The 16725-nt window shown below is 36.5% G+C and overlaps 2 protein-coding genes across 2 annotated transcripts; both read right to left on the bottom strand.

Moving 5' to 3' along the window:
- Positions 1-8353: 8353 nt before the first annotated feature.
- LOC148920591 (DEAD-box ATP-dependent RNA helicase 21-like) lies at positions 8354-10911 on the bottom strand. Its single transcript, XM_089051271.1, is given in 2 exon segments — positions 8354-9397; positions 9400-10911. Coding segments are annotated over 2 exon segments (2160 nt in total). The 5' UTR covers positions 10790-10911; the 3' UTR covers positions 8354-8627.
- Positions 10912-12935: 2024 nt separating this feature from the next.
- Positions 12936-15850, bottom strand: LOC148920590 (WAT1-related protein At1g43650-like). Its single transcript, XM_089043361.1, has 7 exons — positions 15575-15850; positions 15431-15493; positions 15235-15351; positions 14885-15131; positions 14579-14737; positions 13410-13561; positions 12936-13277 (listed from the first exon to the last, which is right to left on the bottom strand). The coding sequence occupies exons 1-7, from the start codon at positions 15775-15777 to the stop codon at positions 13157-13159; spliced, it is 1062 nt and encodes a 353-aa protein (XP_088899487.1). The 5' UTR covers positions 15778-15850; the 3' UTR covers positions 12936-13156.
- Positions 15851-16725: the final 875 nt, after the last annotated feature.

Genomic DNA, 16725 nt, shown 5'->3' with positions numbered 1-16725 from the left:
TTAATTAATTTTACAATAATGTTATGTGATACTTCAAGATTTCTTTGGGCAAGTTTGACCCAAATCTATGAATCTTCTTCGAATAGCATCCATCATGATTTGTGACTAGAACCTTTCTAATATGTGTGCTCCACCAAGAATAACGTAACATGCTATATATGTGTTGATGAAAATTATTGAATAAAAAAACAATTAAAAAATAAAGAAGAAAAACATAGTGGAAGAGAGAAAGTAAGTAAATGAAAATTACTGTATTTAAATTACTTCTCTAAAAACGAAAAATAAATATTTATAATATAAATAAATAAAATAAAAAGACTTGGAAGGAATCCATACCAATTAAAATTATACATAAAAATGGGTTATTTGGTTTAATGATTCCTGAATTTTGACCCGATTCGCATATTGGTTCTTCAATTCCAAAATTATTCCCATGGTCCTTCAACTTAAGTTTGGTCAGGACAAATGGTCATACCGTCAATTTTGTTATCTTTTATGTTAAAATATGAATAAAATATTAAAAAACTAAAAAAATTAAAATTAAAAATAAATAAATAAATATATATATATATCTCTATCTCCCCTCTATCCCAATGTCTAATCTCCCTCCACCCAGATTTCTTCTCCCCCCACCTAGCCATCCAGCTAGCCCCACTGCAATCTTCCTTACCTCATCTTTCCGACGTACCTCCCCTCCCCCTCTTTGTCTGTATTATCGAAGTCATAGTTGCCTTTCCATTTGAGAAAGAGAAAGTTTATGCAAATGGGAGGGTGAGAGAAAGTTGATGCAGAGAGAGAGAGAGAGAGAGAGAGAGAGAGAGAGAGAGAGAGAGAGAGAGAGAGAGAGTGGAAATGAGGATGATAAGATGGGGTGGGGTAATTAGAATGGGGTCAGGGGATGAAATTGGGGATACCATTTTACCCTACATTTAATAGAAAAAGTTAACAAAATTGACTGCAGGACTATTTGTCCTAACAAAATTAAAGTTAAAGGACCACGGGAATGATTTTGGAAATTAAAGGACCAAAATGCAAATCAGGTCAAAGTTCAAGGACCATTAGACCTAATAACCCTATAAAAATAATCCATTATTTTTCTACTTATTGATGCAATAATAGTTTTTATTCAGTGTTCATGCATGAAGCATGCCTGCATGTGATGTGCTAATTACTATTTTATTTTAATAATCAAGAGATTTATTGAATCATGAGACAATTACATCATGATAATCAAGGAAGAACCAACCAGGATGATTCTTCTTCAATCCAAGTATTAAACTCTGAATTAGAAAAGATTCTTCTTCAATCCAAGTATTAAACTCTAAATTAGAAAACAGTGTTTAGCCACTTTCTCCCCTTGAGAGTCCCAAAAAAGAGGAGGAGGAGTATCATTGCCCCTCCTCCCCCTCCTCTCTTTTTGCTCTTTTTTTTTTATCGGTATCATTGTGGTGATTTCTTCTAAATCATGCTCAAATTGAAGTTCCCATCACCTCTTTTGGGCTATGTTCCCAATCAAATTATTCTCCCAAAATCAGCTCTCTAAAACTGTTTATGTTCTCTAAATTTAGTTCTAAACTGTATTTGACTGAATTTGTCGCAAATCACTCGATTGATCTTTATCAAGGTTGTTGTTTTGGTTTATTTATTTTCTCTTATGCGCATGTGTAGATAGTTGGAAACTATGTTTTCCCCAGATTTGTTACGTGTTCTTACGTCATCTAATGTGTTGTCCACGTGTTTGGCTTAATTAACGTCACACTTGAGAGGGTGCGTTGAGAGCATTATCCTACAACGGAAATGGAAGCCTTAGATGAGTAGTTTAGAAGAGCTTGTGCACTATTCCTGTGGAATGTGGCATGGTTGTTGCCGGCCGTGCAACTACCAAAAGAATTGTTTTCAGATCCTGCAATGTTTATCTGTTTTATTTTTATTCATATAGATAATGAGAAGGATAAGAAATCATGCATGACTGAAAATATAAATTTAGTCATACAAGATGGCAGCTAATTAATTAGTAATGAGAGTATATAAATTAAATTTGCTGCACATTCTTGTAATATTATGTGATTATACCCTTATTTACATCCTTAATTAGATTGCACATGTACAAGTTTAACAATGTGAAATCAAACTTTAGAGCATCACTAGTATAAATAAATTGTTTTGTTTAGTCAAAATCCACTTTTTATCCTTTTCCATTCTAATCTGAAAGGAAGAAATTTGAAAACAGAAAAGGGTACAAGAATGCCATTTATGCTAAAACTTGGTCCATGTATGGCCATGAAATCGAGAAGACTTTTGAGCTCGTCTGGTATGGATTATCTTAATACGGGGTGCAAGTGATGGTACTTATATATATAATTATTTGACTTCTGAGTTATAATATATAATTTTATGGTTAACATGTAACTATCAACACTTATGACCGAGTAGATCTTAAATAAGAAAAAAAACAACGCTTAAGAACCAAGTGGAAGGTAGACTCGTTCAAGTTCAATCACTTTTCAATCACTTAGTTTTGAATCTTCATAGCGCGTTAGTAGTGTGTGTGAAAAACCTCAATGCCCTTGTAGTTTAAATTATCGCTTATAGTAAATAATAATAATATTATTATTGTTATTAATCTGACCAATGTGAAGATATTGTTAAAGGAGTTTAGGTGAAGTTATTGGTCTTGTCTTGTAACACGACTTCAAAACTAAAATGATGAATTGGATAAGTATTTGCTCATTACCAATGATTTGGTATAAATTGCTTGAGATGGGGGTCAAGTCAGGTGGGGGTGGCTCAGCCCAAAATAAAATATAGCAGATGTCTGATCTTATTAGGTATTTGATTATAAAACAACTTGATATGATTATTTCTCTTGTTACACGTGTGCTTAGCTTCAAAGTGACTTGTCACTAGTCGTAAATCTTGATGGACCGACTTGCTTGGCGACGCCTCATCTCAAGTCGCCATCAGTCCGGCGATCTTCATGACTGACACGGTAAAGGACAATAGAGTAAAGTCCAATTAGGAAACTCTAAGAAAAAGAAATTAGGTAACATGTAAATACCTAAAAGGGGGGAAAAATAAAAATAAAAGTTTTAAGAAATGTTGATGATGCGATGTAACACCGAAATTCAGAGTTAGTTGGCATGCTTGATTTTCTTGTCGCATTGAGGATTTCAAAGGATATAAAGGTTGAATTCCAAGTCAACCAAATTGCGTGCAACACGCCACCAGCCATCCACAAATTCCTAGGCGAAGGCAAACACACCTTCCCCTTGTAAATGGTTCTTGCCCTTTCACATTGACATTTCAATTGATGGTGGTGGGGTTTCAAATCTCCCTATCAAACATATTGGAAACGTAGTTGTTATTGCCACCCCAAAAGCAAAACTCCTGTAACTTTTTTTTTCTTTCTATTTTGTAAAAACACAACTAATGAAAAAAATTTAAAATACTTGTCTCATTTTCTAGAAGTAGGAATGTAGAGGTTTTTCTTTTTGTGTTTTTGATGAATTATTTTTTTTCATATGTGTCAAAATGTGATTTGCAGGAAGTGGGAGTGTCCTGGAAGAAGGGAAGCAATGTCCAATATATAAAGGATAATGTTTGGCTCTCGAAAGAAAAGGAACTCCTCCTAAAATGAACATGTGGCCAATTAGAAATGGACACATATCGAAACATTGAAATTTAATAATAAAATTTGAAAAGTAACACCAAGAGACAAGAGTCTAAGGAGGCTCTAGGCACAAGCAGGCGAGGCGGTTGCCCAAGGGCCCCAAATTGGGAGAGCCCCAATTTGTATAAACCCCTATATATACCTATGTATGTTATTTTAAATAAATTATATTATATAAATATTATGTAAAGTTAACTTATACTTTTGCATCAAAAAATGAAAGGCGATTGATATTTAAGTGATGCTTTGAATCTTGATGCATTTTATAAAGTTGTTGTGTAAATTACATTTTGTTTGTTTCTTTTATGTTACAATTGTGAATTTGAGTTCATATAATATTTTTTCTAACATACTGAAGAAAAAAAAAACACATAAATATACATAAAAAGTAGAAGGTCCCATTTAGGTTGTTCGCCTAGACCTCCAAAACGTAGGACCGCATGATCATTTCAGGAGCGATTCCTCCTCTTCTTTCAGAACCCAAGCATTAACTACAGATAAAAAGAACAAACTATGGAAATGAAAGTGGGAGTGTGTGGACACCAATGTGGTTCATCGGTGTTTTTGACAACCAAGTTAACCGCGAGGTTTCGGTTTTGAAGGTTTGGAAAGCTAATTTCTAGGTTTTGGGGTTAGCATTGCGTGGAGAAATCGATTAATATACCTGAAAACATCAGAAGCATCGAAGTCCTCGGACAAGAAAAATTCTAGCCGCCAAGACGAGAGGATATTCTGAGCTGCTTTGCAAGGATATCCTGGTCAATTTAAAATCAATTTTTGGCTAAACTTACTATGTTGTTTTCAAACTTTAGCGGACGACAGTAAAAAAAAAAAAAAAAAAAAAAAAAATCTCATAGCTTTCGTTATGCAAAGGAAACTAACTGAAATGTGCGACCAAAGGCAAACTTGCTCTACAAACCTCTGCGGAAATGATGGTGAACCCATAATCAGAATGAGATGAAATAATGGTGAGCCTATTCCACAAGGTTTTGGATTAAGTAACAAGGCCTTCTAGTCTTATATGGAAGTTGAGATCCAATTCTTGGTAAAAATTTTGTTTTCACCCTGCCTAGCTGCCATATCGAAGAAAAAAAAACTCCTTCAGTTTCATTTCAATTCAAACAAAAAAAATATTTATGCCAGAACATAGTTCTTTCGTCATGATTTTTTGTGTACGGTATACTTCTGTACACAAAGGAACCATGACAAGAAAAGATAAAAGAAAGGAGTGTGAACATAATGTCCAGGCCCATTTTCACCAGAAAATCAATGAAAACATGAAAGCATTCTCAAGTACATGTTGGATAGTATAAAATAAACTTAGCAGCAAAGCAGATTAGCTCTACAATCTGGTAGATCAGTGCTGAGACTTAACAAGAAATAGATAGCAACCATAGTAGCATTAAACACATAATAAATTTGAACAAGCATTTTATTGGTTTATGTCATGAATCATAATCTCAGCACTCTTCCCTTCATGGGCTTTTTATGTGCAAACACACCTTGTCTTGTAAGGTAGGCCTTGGTGTTTCTCCCTGGGTCGAGCAAAATCGGATCCAAACAATCACCTTACGTATAGGTCTTATTGGGTAATAATTGCTTATGATATAAGGTTCAGTCGTTAAGAGTTCAAGAAAATCACACATGGTCAGTTTTTGACATTGCGATTTGGGATTCTGGATTTGGGTGTATTACCCTATTAATACAAACAAATAATTTAGCATGTATGCGCAATAGAAAATGCTTCTGACACGTGCGAGTGCATGTAGAGAGGCTAGTAACAAAATAGCGAGAATTGTTGAAAGAATTCTCAAGTTTTTGTTTAGATAATGTGGCAAATAACGCATGACTATATCCGAGTTGTTGGAAGTCGTTTTGTTGAAGAAAGGGAGACATTGCTAACATAACTATTGGTTCCAAAATTGATTGATGGGCAAGGATGGATGGTTGAGTATATCTTTGCCTTCAACTGCACAAAACAAAGATTACATTTACTTTGTTTTACACAGCCCATGATATCAAGATATATTCAAGACCCCAAAATTCAAGATTGCATTTAAGAAGCAAGTTGATGAGATTGAACACCCACACCCTATTTGACAAGAAATTTTTCAAATGAAACGTGCATATTGGAACACCGTCATATTATAATAGGCGGCGCTGTTACGTGATTACCTAGGTTATAAGGTCAAATCCAAGTCAACCAAACCAAATTGTACACCACGTCCACAATTTGATAGGCTATCCGCAAACACCTTGCAAGTATTTTGGCCTTTCATGGTGGCATTTCAAATTAAAGTTCTGGGGATTAAATATTGTGGAGTTTGCTGGAGTTAGGGTGAGCATTGTGTGGAAAAGTCAATTAAAGCACCCTGAAAAAGAATTGTACGAAGCATCAAAATCCTCGGACAACAACATCCTAATTGTGAAGACTAGTTAGGCTTTTTTCTCTACGACACTACCGGACAGCATCGTTGAGGGATGCAGTTCAGGCTTCTGAAATCTTAAACCGAACGGATGCACTAAGTGAAAGAGAACACAACATTCATTCAAGCATCTAAAAACTGATGGTATAGATCCAGTGCCAAACATGTAGAAGATAATAAAACATTCAGAAACATGCCAACATCTAATTTAACAGATTGATCCATTGAAACATCAAATAAATAATTAAACATATTCACGATCATCAAACAATCTTGTACAATTTGACGCTAAAGTTCTCATGTCTTTTATCTTAGCCCTTCCCAATAAACTCTTTTGAAAATGGTACTTTCTAAACAGTACAGAAAGTTTAGCAAAATTAGACTTAATTCCCTCCAAAAAAAAAGGAAAGCCTTAAAGTGACCAACATATGCTTAATTTTTTCCAAAACCAAAACCCAACTCTCCACTCGTCCTGTTCTTCTGTGGATTCCATTTCATGTTTAGTCTCTGAGAAACATGGTGACTTTAAATGCATATGTTGTTTGTAAAGTTTATTGGAGAAGGGGCTTAAGAAAAATAAAACTCATACCTTTCTGCATGCAAGGAGACTAACCTAGCAGTGTGACCAAAAGCAAACTTGCTGCCATCATATATCTCTGGAAATGAACAAGAACGCTGAAAAAGCAAAGACTAATAGTTGCTAGAAGTTTTGGAAATTGAAACTAATGTATTTATCACATAAAGAAGATGAAAGTAACCCCAAAGACCAAAAAGTCAAGGAATCTATCCAAACATACAGCAACACACAAGGAAGGTAATTTACAAGCTCACTATATTTCAAATAAGCACACAAGAACACTTAATCTGGCCGTAGGGTTCCAGGATTCAAAAAGGATCTTAGAATGTCTAGGGCTCTCCTATAAGTTAATACACATTCTCAAGCAACATAAATGCAAAAAGTAAAAAACAACTGGAATTATTTTAACCCAAATGAGAGAGAATGGATTAATTCTTGTCTTCTCGGATAGTATAAAGAAAACTTGACAGCAAACCAGATTAGTCCTACAATCAGTAAATAAATGCTGAAAGTTCAACTAAGATTTTAAATAACTTGTAACACCAGAATAACAAATAGTTATACAAGGTGATTTTTTTTCATTTTTTATTTATAAGAGTACAACAAAAGTGAACAAGTAGTCCACTTCTAAAAGAACTAGATGTGCAAACTGATTCAACAACTCAATCCTAGGCGAAAACACCCCAAAAAAAAAAAACAAACAGAATTCCAAAGAGCTATAAAATAAATGCTTTCCAATCCGACAAAACGACAGAAAAAAGAGAACACCCTAAACTCTAAAGTTACAGATGCCCACAAAGACGGCCAAAAATGCACCCTATCCCATAATCATTCCACCTCCTCACTCAATATATTCTCAAAAACCCTTCTGTTCCTTTCACCCCAAAGATCCCAAAAAATTTCCATCATAGCACATCTCCCAGATTACAGTCTACCAAACCCCACAGTAAAAGCACAAGACACATAAAGCTGCAACCAATGGCTAGCAACCACACTAAAAGCATTAAACACGAAATTACATCAGAATGGTATTGGTTGGCCAAAATCACATATGCTGTAAGAGACAACAACCTACTGGTATCCCCTCTTTACAAACTTCATGTTATGAATCACGATAGCAGCATTAATTTTTAGTTCCCTTCATATATTCATTTCCTTGCTTATCACAGTTCTTCCTCAAGAATGCCACATAATAACTTAAAGTAGACAATTTGTTTTTTACTTTCTTTAAAGTACATAACTGTTCCACATATCCGAGAACTATGAATCATACATGCTTTGGAAAAATTACACTTACGTACCTGTCCATGCAAAGCTTCAACAGGCGCATAAGCAAAATGATGCACCAGCTTCACCTGGAAATCACTTTTGTATTTTCTTTCCATCGGTTGGCCCAATATGGACCAAATGACATGAAAATCAAAATCAAATAAAAATTCTCGTAAAAAGATTTCTCAATAAGCAAACAGAAAGATGAAAGAATTCAAGAAAAAAAGGAGGAGGTTCAACTAAGGTACCATAGAGAAGACAACACCTTAATATCAAATGTCGTCATCAAATTTAGCATGCACTAAAAAAGTCCAAATATCAAACAATGCCAGCAATATTTAAAGGATTTGTGCTCCCACCCAATAAAGTAAACCAGTAATTTGCAAAAACCAATGAAGAGAAAAAAAAAAATCCCAACTGATATCGTCATAAACAATTTACTGGTTCTAACTAGTCATCAGGACTAACAACATTGTTTCATAAGAAAAAAGTCATGACATCAATTTGCCAATTACAGTACAGCAGAAATATTCATAATCAAAATTATAGATAAGCACAATCCCATTCAAAGTAACTCACTTCTTCAGTTCCAGCAGTAGGCAAAGATGTCTCAGCCACTAAAACAGCATCACATTGCGTAATAAGTTGGGCCCTCTGTTGAAAAGTCTGTTTACCTCCTAGCTTCTCAATGAGTAAAAATAGTGTCATTACGCCTAGGTGGTCTATCAGGAACTGAACCGGGTTTGAACTTTGAGGCCTCATGTTTCGCCAGTTCAGGAGGAACATGACTATTACTCTGAATGAGCATCTGCTTGAGATCATAAAAGACTTCAGTGTCGTGCATAGTCAAGAATGTTGTGGCCACACCAGTCTTCCCTGCACGCCCAGTACGTCCAATACGATGCGTGTACTGTTCAATATTCCCAGGCATATCATAATTAATAACATAGGCCACATCAGGTATGTCAATCCCACGTCCTGCAACATCAGTTGCAACAAGGACATTGTATTTCTTGGCTCGAAAACCGTCAAGGCTAATTTCTCTCTGCTCCTGTGACTTACCCCCATGCAAAGTGGTCACACGATATCCATTCTTATCCAAACTCTTAGCGACATAGTCTGCATTCTTCTTGGTATTAACGAACACAATAGCAGTCTTATCACCAAGTTCATCAAGCAACCTCTTTAACCTCTCAAACTTCTCAGATTCCTTGCTCATGATCACATTCTGAGTGATCAAATCAGTTGTCTTTCCAGCTGTGCCAATCGTGACCACAACAGGATTCCTCAAGTACTTCCTAGCAAGCCGCTCTACAGCAGGCGGCATTGTGGCACTGAACATATAAGTGGTTCTGTAAATCTTCTTCTCATCAAGCTCTTCATCCTCATTCTCAGGTTTGAAATTGCTGGAAGGCATTGCATCTAAGACCCCTACAACCTGCGGCTCAAACCCATATCAATCATCCTATCAGCCTCATCAAGAACAACATAATTGCACTGGTTAAGAACAGCATAACGCCTCTCCAGGCAATCAATCAAACGCCCAGGAGTGGCAATTACAACCTCACAGCCTTGCCTAATTCTAAACCCTTGCTCCTCAATCGACTGCCCACCAACAATGGAAACCACTTTGATACCCAAGAAATGCGCAAACTTGACAGTCTCATCCTCAATCTGCTGTGCAAGCTCACGAGTAGGAGCCATAACAACAGCATAAGGTCCTTCGGCCTCATTCTCCTCACTAATGGGAGGCAACCTCGAAATATAAGTCAACATAGGAAGAACAAAGGCAGCAGTCTTACCCGAACCAGTCTCAGCAATGCCAATAACATCGCGCTGTTGCAGCCCAAGTGGAATCGCAGCCATCTGAATCGGAGAAGGCTTCTTGTAACCAGCTCTCTCCACAGCCTTAAGCAACTCCTCACTCAATCTACTCTCTGCCCAACTCCTCATAGGCCTCGGAATCCTCGACCCTTTATATGAAATATTGAAATCCTCCCGAAAAATCCTCCAATCCCTCTCAGTCATCTCTTCAAGCTTCTTATCAGTCCAATGGCGATCGACCCTCATGTCGAAAGTATCGTATAATTCTGCAGCCTCCTCCTTGAGCTTCTGCGCCATGGCCTCCTCGGGCTTCTCCTCCACACCCTCCTTCTTCCGGATCTCCTCCCTCAGCTCCCTCTCGTACTTCACAGCCAGCTTCTTCTGCTCCCTCCGGTCCATCCCAGCCCGAAACCCTCGCCCAAACAAGAGCTGGGCCTCGTGAGGGTTTTGATACAAAGCATTCATATCCCGAGACGTGTCCTCCGTGTTCTCCCAATCGAAAGAGAACCGAAACTTCTCGCTGGGCTTGATGACCCGCTTCTTCGGCTTCTTCGATCCGAGATACTGCTCTTTAATGGCGTCCAGCTCTTTGTCTCGCTCGCGCTCTGCTAATTTGTCCAAGCGGGCACGCTCTCGAACCTTGGCCTCCTCCTCCCGCTCCCTATCTCGGTCGCGGTCGCGGTTTCGCCGCTCCGAATCTCGTTCCCGGTCTCTGTCTCGGGAATATCTGTCCCTGTCTCGGTCCCTATGATCCCGGTCTCTATCTCTGTCTCTGTCTCGGTCCCGGTCCCGGTCTCGGTCGGAATTGGCGGTGGCTGTGGGTGGTGCGGCGTCGGAGGAAGGGCGGGAATGGGAGAGATTGGAGAGAACATGACTTTGACGGCGTTTCTGATCTTCGGTTTCTTCTTGACGGCGTTGGAGGGCTAACTGCTCGCGTTGGGCTTTCGTCAAGAAAACGGGTTTTTTGGGCGGCAACGAGGACGAGGAGGGCGCTACGGGAACGCTATCTGCTAAGCGTTTCATTGTGTGAGAAAAACGGAAGAGACAGTGGAAGGGAAGGGAAGGGGATTTTGAGTCGCAGGGTTAAGGGTTTGGTGCAGGACGAGGAGGGGAAATTTGCGATTAATCTATTGGGGAAAAAAATATCGAATAATATATTTGTTTATATAAGGTTAACTTTAAAAAATAAAAATTCGAAAAAACAAACAAAACTATTTTGACATGAAATCAAAAAGATGTTTACTTTTGAAATTGACAATTTGTTGGTACGAGAGAATATTTGAGGGAATTGAATTTGAGAGTGTGTTTTTCCACACTCAACAAGCTTCTATTTATAGAGAACAATATCCTAGTTCTATATGGAGAACTAGGTGAAGTCTCCTAGTTCTATATGGATTATAACTTAGGCCCCCAAATCTCCTAATTGTACATGGAAAGGATATTGTTTTTTCCCAATAAAAGAAGGGAGTTAATATTGGTTTTCAATAATAATTTCTTTTCAATATAAGCTATAATTTAAAGTACAAGATGAAGAATTTCTCATACATACTACTAAATTGCGATGAGAATTCGAATTTCATTGGCTCGACCCACAATGATTTCTAATCAAGAAGCTTGCAGCAACTTAACCATTAATTTTAACAAAACCATAAGGAAACAATATGAAATAATTACCTTCAGCTGGTGGAATCCATCCATATTCTTTGGAAGTTTTATTTTAATTTTGTTAACCTTCCAAAACTCACTCAAGAAACTTATAATATGTAAATTTGCTTTATTAACTTGGGCGACTTATTATTTAAAAACTAATTTATTCTTTTGATAAATAAAATTTCAAACATGTTGTAAAATCTTTTCCAAAAAGAAAGGAGAAACTATGTTCCAAATTTATTAATAAAGCGAGCGTTCCAAGAGTATAATAACTCTAGCATTATTTGATTATTTCATTTGTGCTTAGAATATCAGCAATGGTTTCATTTTTAGTTCAATTTATTAAATTTTTTTGGCAGTTATTGAACTGAATTGCAGTTTCACTTGCATTGGTGTAGTTGAATATCTTACAAAATTAAAAACTATATTTTTGTAAATAATTGAATAAAATAAAATAAATTACAATTAAAATTATTTCAAAAAGATTTTTAAAAAGAGACCAATTTTAAATAAATATAATTAATAACAAACACAACCACCATAAAAAAGATCAGCAACAAGAAAGCTGTTGACCAAAAATTATAAATGAATAAAAAAACAATATGCGTGGTTTATAATTTTCATACAATAGAGGGCCATAAAGGTAGACCCAATGCCATCCCAAAAGAAAGCCGCTTGGGCCAGACTCAAAGAACTTAACCCAAGTCTTGTTCATAATACAACCCAAAAGGGTCGACTGAGACCCAAAAAATTCACATATCATTTCTACACTAGACTCAACGTTACCTGATAAGAGAGAGAAAATACTGAATTTATATTTTTTTAATGATTGGATGATTGGATTGAACATCTCGATCAAACTCCTCACCAAATCCCCCTCTCATTATCATAGCATCTCCCTAGTGTCTAAAGCTTATATTAGACATAAAGCTTTTATTTCATGAACGATTGAACCATGTAAGCTTTTTCCACCAAAAAGAACCATGCTAGCTTAAATTGGTGAAACAAAAAGCTGTTCGCTATTATATAGCTGAAGCTTTTTCTATAGATAGTGAGAAGCATGATATCATATTCACTTGTCACCAATGAGACAGAAGAGGTGTACTTGCGCGAAAAAATTTTGAAGCTCAAATTAGTAAGTGTTCTTGAGGGTTATAGTAGAATATGAATTGATGTCATACCCTTCACTATATGTTTGTTGGTAAGTTAATTGACACTATACAGACAATGAAGTCCTTGGCTTCAAGTCCCACGTTAGTGTTTCTCTTACATAATCAACAATCATTCTATCGCTAATATCGTAGTGGATAATCATGCACGCCTTACTATGCGATATGAAATATGACTACCTTTAGACTTTACATGACATGTTTTTCTTGACAAGTCTTGGTCATCAGGTCTCACTAATCCGATGATTTCATTCATGTGTCATGTGACCACGGATAAAAAAAATGAAAAAACCAATTTGGAAATGTTCCAAAAATTCATAAGTAGACATCTCATATATAAACGAGGAATCTAGCACAAACAAAGCCTATATACATTTAACTTTTGCAACACGAATTTAGACAAGAAAAAGAAAATAAAGGGAAACTTTAGCCCTCGATTGATAGTTACAAAAAGAGATGATCACTGCTTTAATCTAATGCGTGTTCATGACAAGCATTCATATTGGGAATGCCTTTTATTCATCCAATCGAATTTGCTACAATCCCATCCCCATCGACTAAGAATGCACTCTTACACCACTTCCTCCTTGCTTTCTTGTTTCTGTTCACTTTCTTCGCTTTTCCTGTCCTCTTTGTCCTTTCCCCACAAAACGCTATACAGACCCACAACAAGCAATACGCCTCCACCAATACTGCAACAAATCAACCAAGACAAGTCTCAGAATTTTGATTTTGTTAAGATTACTCCCTGTGATATTCATTCGTTACCTATCATAACTAGATCTCCGTTTAAATGAGCTATTATATAAATCGGTGGAAATTACCTTCCCCAGTGAAGGGCTTCTTTCCACATGATTGCTGAGAAGATGGCTGTTATGAGCAGTGCTAAAGGAGTGAACATTGATGTGAAAACTGGGCCTTTCTTCTCTATGGCCCAAACTTGCAGCCAGTAGGTAATTCCAGTCACAATTACACCCTGCATCATCACCCATAGTCATGAGACACTACTTATCTATATCTATACTGTTATTAAGAAAATGTTCAGACAGTATAAATTCCAATTATGTCATTCTTCGTATTAAATGAGGGCCTGTTTGTTAATCGTTTTATTTTTAATTTTTAATTTTCACGTTGTAGTAGAGAGAGAAGGAGAAAAGAAAAATGGATGAGGGAGACTAGTGGAAGAGCGTAGGGAGAAATGAAAAGTAAAAAGTAAAAAGTAAAAATTATAGGGCCTCAACATCTCTCTTTGCACGGAGCCTCCAAAATATTAAACCCTAAACCCTTATTTCACTCTTTTCTCCTTGTATTTTCCCTATATTTCTAACCAAAAAGTAAAAAGTAAAAATTAAAACAGAAATGTTTTTTTTTAAAGCACATGATAAGTTTAAATACCAAAGCAATATATTGAATAAATCATACCACAAACACTTTCAATCTCCCACTTCCGAATTTCTACTTTTTTCTATTCCAACTTCCACAACTTCCATTTTAACTTCTCTATGGTGTTTTCTAGTTACTATTTTGCATAGACAAGTTACATGTGGGAAAAATTTATATACATATAAACAAGAACCAGCTGTCAATATTTCATCTCATAATCACATAGATGATGACCACTGTGTTTATATCAATAAGTCAAAAGACGAGCCTATCTCTTTGAAGGGAATATGAACCATATATAAATTTACCCAAGCAAATTTCTAAATTGTACCTTCAATAGCTTAATTACCAATCTAGCCGACATTATACAAGTGGCTCAGTTAAAACTTAAAAAGAAATTCATCATTTGTTTTGCGTATAGATGGAAGTGTTTGCCCAAAAAGTTATACGTACTCGTTGCCCGAAAAGTTATACGGGTGCATATAACGTCGTTCTCACAACAATTTCTGTATGTTTATCATGTGATAGCCTAGTACGAGAGAAAAAAGTTATATGTACTCGCTGTATTTATAGTTTTTTTTCCTAGTTGGGTGGATAAAAAATGACTTACACAATAGAAAACAGAGAGAAGATGAATGTCCCATCCAATCTTCCAAGCTGATAGGTTTCTTTCAATTGCAATGGCCAAAAATGATGATTGGATGCAGCTAAAGAAGCATTGCAGAGTGGTAAGCCTCAACTTTGCCGGATATTGCTTGACAATAGGACCCTAGAAAAGAAGCACTAGCTAGTTCAACAAGGGCAATAAAAAAAAATGTATATATAAATTCTACATAAGAAAATAAATTATTCCAACTTAATTAAACTGTTTAAAATAATAAATAAATAAAAAGTGCTAATGATTAATGATGTGCACCTGCAAAATTAGCCACAAAGACCAGGCAGTATTGGCTGAAATCATGAACAAGGAACCTTTTATCCAGTCCCCTCTGGAGGAAGATGATGAGTCTGAAATTTGTGTCTGATGATGTGATGGATACCAATTCGTGAACTTTATGGAAGGCCCCTTAACTAAAGCAAACACCAATGCCCCTGAAAGGCTTGTGAGAGAACCCAACACCTTGGCCACACCATACCAATGTTTCATAGAAATGCTTTCCATCCTGCCCAAAAATTTCAAAACCATTTGTGTTTCAAGGACATAAAAGAAGAAGCACTTGGTCCATGTAATTAGCTAAATATCATAGCTAATTATTAATTAATTACCTTAACAAAACCGCCATGACAAAGGTAATTGCAGGAATTGTTGTGGTGGTGGCTGCAGCAAACGTTGCAGAGGTATAGTTGATTGCAACATAGTACAGATTTAAACTCAGGGTAATCCTGGAAAAATTATTATGTATGTTAGAGAGTTTAATTGAAATATTGTTGATGAGGAGAGAGAGTATAACCAAGTTCTTACCCAGATAAGGAAATGAAGAAAATCTTGCAGAGTAAGGTGTACGAAAGAGGAGCGTCTTTTGAACTGAAAATTCAGAAGACAAATTAAACCACCACTGAAAAGTCTAGAGAGATGTATGCTACAAATGGAAGCTTATGAACCAACCTTTCAAAGAAGAAAGCAAATGGAGCCAAGGCGAGGGAGGCAAAAGCTTGACGATAAACCACAAACACAAAAGGGTTCATTCCCTTGGCCATTGCTGCCTTAGAGAACAAGGCCATACCTGCATACACAAATTGTATGAAGAGCATGGCAATATAAGGCTTGTGCCTCTCCATTACCAGAGCATAACCAAGTAAACTCTTCATGTTGTGGTTTTATAATTTAGACGTTCATCTGTGGCATCTAATTTGAGGAGCTCCATCTTCAATATATAGAGAACGGTTGCTCTCTTAACCCTTGGCTTTGCACCAATTGGCTTTCACACACTGTCCCTACTGCTATTTTTTATTTTATTTATAATGTATACGAGTACACATACGTGGAAACATTTCGTGGCAAGACTGACGTGTCATAATGTTAATTTGAACTTTTGCTTTTGTTAGCGACGGGAACTTTGGTTCTGTGGCCTAAATAGAATTTTTAAAAATAAGTCATATTCACATCATAATATATGGCATATGTGTATATGATAGGACAATATTACCCTCTGGTGGGTCGACTTGGATTGGATTGGAGTTGAGTCCATGCCAGTCCTTTATGTTAGGTAGGTGAGACTTATATTTTAAGATAGGATTAATTATATTTTAGTACCATATTGTTACACTCTTAGAGCATTTCCACCCATTTGCCATGACAAAAGGCAATAGGAGGCAAAAGCTATTACTATTCACATGAATAGTGCATGCCCTATCAATTTTTTGTTGATTTTCCACCTATTGTCATGGCAATCCAAGGGCAACTATTCTATTCACATGAGATACGAGGAGATGAATTTCTATAGAGTTTTGGTGTGAGAAGTGAAGAATATGGTTAGGCATTTATTAAAAAAAAAATATTATGAAAATTATGGTATTTTTTTTTCAAATTTTTGTTATTTAAATTAGCATTGGCGTCGTCATTACGTCAGCTTGCCCAGGTAGTAGCCCAGGCAAGTCAAGTCTTGCCTTTGGCCTTGCCCAGGTTGGTGGAGCCCATCTCTTGGCAAGAATGGGGCACTAAAAACACAAATGGGGGCCTACCTCTTGCTCGAATTGGGGCCTCCTGTTGAAAGTGCTCTTAGGCCCTGTTTGGTGGGTTGGACTGGATGAGACTTT

The sequence above is a fragment of the Prunus mume genome, linkage group LG1 (genome assembly GCF_029339155.1).
Source record: "Prunus mume cultivar Tortuosa linkage group LG1, ASM2933915v1, whole genome shotgun sequence".
Taxonomy (NCBI): domain Eukaryota; kingdom Viridiplantae; phylum Streptophyta; class Magnoliopsida; order Rosales; family Rosaceae; genus Prunus; species Prunus mume.
The sequence above is the reverse complement of the archived record's forward strand: the minus strand, read 5'-3'. Positions and strand labels throughout refer to the sequence as shown.

Excerpts from the sequence above, each read along its gene's own strand:
- LOC148920590 (XM_089043361.1), bottom strand. The coding sequence starts at position 15,777 with ATGAAGAGTTTACTTGGTTATGCTCTGGTAATGGAGAGGCACAAGCCT. Across the intron at positions 15,494-15,574 it reads TTTGCTTTCTTCTTTGAAAG|TTCAAAAGACGCTCCTCTTT; the intron begins GTTGGTTCATAA and ends CTGAATTTTCAG. Across the intron at positions 13,278-13,409 it reads GAAGCCCTTCACTGGGGAAG|TATTGGTGGAGGCGTATTGC; the intron begins GTAATTTCCACC and ends GATTTGTTGCAG.